This window comes from Egretta garzetta, unplaced genomic scaffold (genome assembly GCF_000687185.1).
Source record: "Egretta garzetta isolate BGI_Z169 unplaced genomic scaffold, ASM68718v1 scaffold105, whole genome shotgun sequence".
Classification (NCBI taxonomy): Eukaryota; Metazoa; Chordata; class Aves; order Pelecaniformes; family Ardeidae; genus Egretta; species Egretta garzetta.
The window spans coordinates 473,277-474,977 of record NW_009259598.1 but is presented as its reverse complement, the minus strand read 5'-3'; the positions used below and the strand labels follow the sequence as shown (position 1 = coordinate 474,977).

Below are 1,701 nucleotides of genomic sequence, written 5' to 3'. Positions count from 1 at the left end.
CGCGGGCTGCAGGGGGACGCTGGAGCAGCTGCAGTGCAGCCTGGCTGTGCTGGCGGCCGCCGTCGAGCGGGCAACCAGTGCTGCGGAGAAGCTGGGGGCTGTACATCAGGTCTGTGCATTGCTTGGGGCTCCCTGCCGGGGCCAGAAGGGATGGAGGGTGCTGTGCCTGGGCTGGGGGACCCATCCCTGGGCTTGCTGAGGTTTGTCTGTCCTCCTTGTGGTGCTGGCATTGGCCTCATGTTTGCATTTACTGGGCTGCAAGGGATCTGCCTGCCCTTGGGAAGAGGAAGGGGATGCATTTGCACCCCATGGGCGGAGACACTGTGGGATGTATGGTGAGGGAGTGGCAGGGACCTGGGTCCTTAGGGACCGGGAGATGGGGGACCTGATCCCTCATCCTGCTCGGCCACAGGAAGCCCGGATGAGCCGAGCGGTGGAGGTGATGGTCCAACACGTGGAGAACCTGAAGCGGCACCACATGCGGGAGCATGCGGAGCTGGAGGAGATGAAGCGCCTGATCCAGCAAAACTCCCGCAACCGGCAGCTGGCGGAGACCCAGGGTGAGGTGGGCTCTGCCGCTGGGGCCCATGAGGGGTTTGCACAGGGCAACCCTGAGGGATTTGGTCCCAAACCCGCCCGGGGGTCAGTGTGACACTGCGCCACAGAGCTGATGGGTTGTGTGAGCTGGAGCCTGGGGGCGGGTGACAGCTGGGACCCGATGACAAATGCGAGGGGCCAGTGTAACAGCAGACGCAGCGTGGGAGCAGGTGCTGGTGGCCGGAGAGCCATCGTCCCGCGGCCCAGCTGGGAATGCGGGCAGGGGGGCACGGGCCACACAAAGGACACTCTGTCCCTGGACGCCAAACCCCACGCACGCCACCACCATGCATGCAAGCAAGGTCCCCCCCTGGCCGGGGCACCCCTGTGACTTGTGCCAAGCACAGAGCCATGTGGCCAGGACAACTTTGCATGGGAGGGAGATTTGCAACTGTCTGTGCATCAGCCCTGTCTTAATTTTTGGGGGTGATGCAAGGCTGCTTCTCTTTGCTCCCAGACGATGCAGAGCCACGGCTGAGGCCTCACCCCCTGATGCGAACTTTCCAGCAGGTAACTGGTCCCAGTTCAGCAGCCCCAGAGCCACCACCTCCCCATGCCCTGCTGCTCTCCTTTGCCTGGTGGTACCCACGCACCCGCTAGTCCCTGGGCAATGCCACTCCTGCCAGCTGCCTGCTGGGACAAGGTCTGCTAGAAATGCCGGGGATGAGGCAAAATGTAGGGGCGCCCTTGGAGGGCTGAGAGGAGACAGGGTGCCCGGGGCTGGGGAGACAGGGTGCCCGGGGTTGGGGGTTGCTTGGCCAGGAGATCTCAGGCAGATCCCTCTGCATTGCAGGGTCATAGCGTGAGAGCTGCAGGCTTGGCTGTTCTCTAGCACCAGCTCGAATTCGGCACTGATTCCCCTACAGCTCAAGAGGTAGGGGAGCGCTCGGGAGGGGGTTAGGCAGCCCTGCCGGCACAGCTTGAAGCAGTAAGGACAGGCACAAACCTCTTGGCTTTGACCTTCCCTTGTCTCACCAGCTCTCCGGCTTCCCCCCTTAGTGCCAGGGCCAGTGGGAGGCTGGCAGTGTCCCTTCTCCTCCTTGGTGTCCCTTGCCTGTGCTGGGGAGGCGATGGGGAAGGAGGGGAGGGGGAGCCCGGGGAGGC

General features: G+C 63.8%; 1 protein-coding gene across 1 annotated transcript in view; it reads left to right on the top strand.

Annotated features, from left to right (window-relative positions):
* LOC118452221 (inositol 1,4,5-triphosphate receptor associated 2-like) overlaps nt 1-1,596 on the top strand; it is a 9,949-nt gene extending 8,353 nt beyond the window's left edge. Inside the window, exons 9-11 of the mRNA XM_035893731.1 lie at nt 413-560; nt 1,055-1,107; nt 1,576-1,596. Of these exons, the coding sequence (XP_035749624.1) occupies nt 413-560; nt 1,055-1,107; nt 1,576-1,596 (222 nt within the window). The remainder of the gene's footprint in view (nt 1-412; nt 561-1,054; nt 1,108-1,575) is intronic.
* Nucleotides 1,597-1,701: the final 105 nt, after the last annotated feature.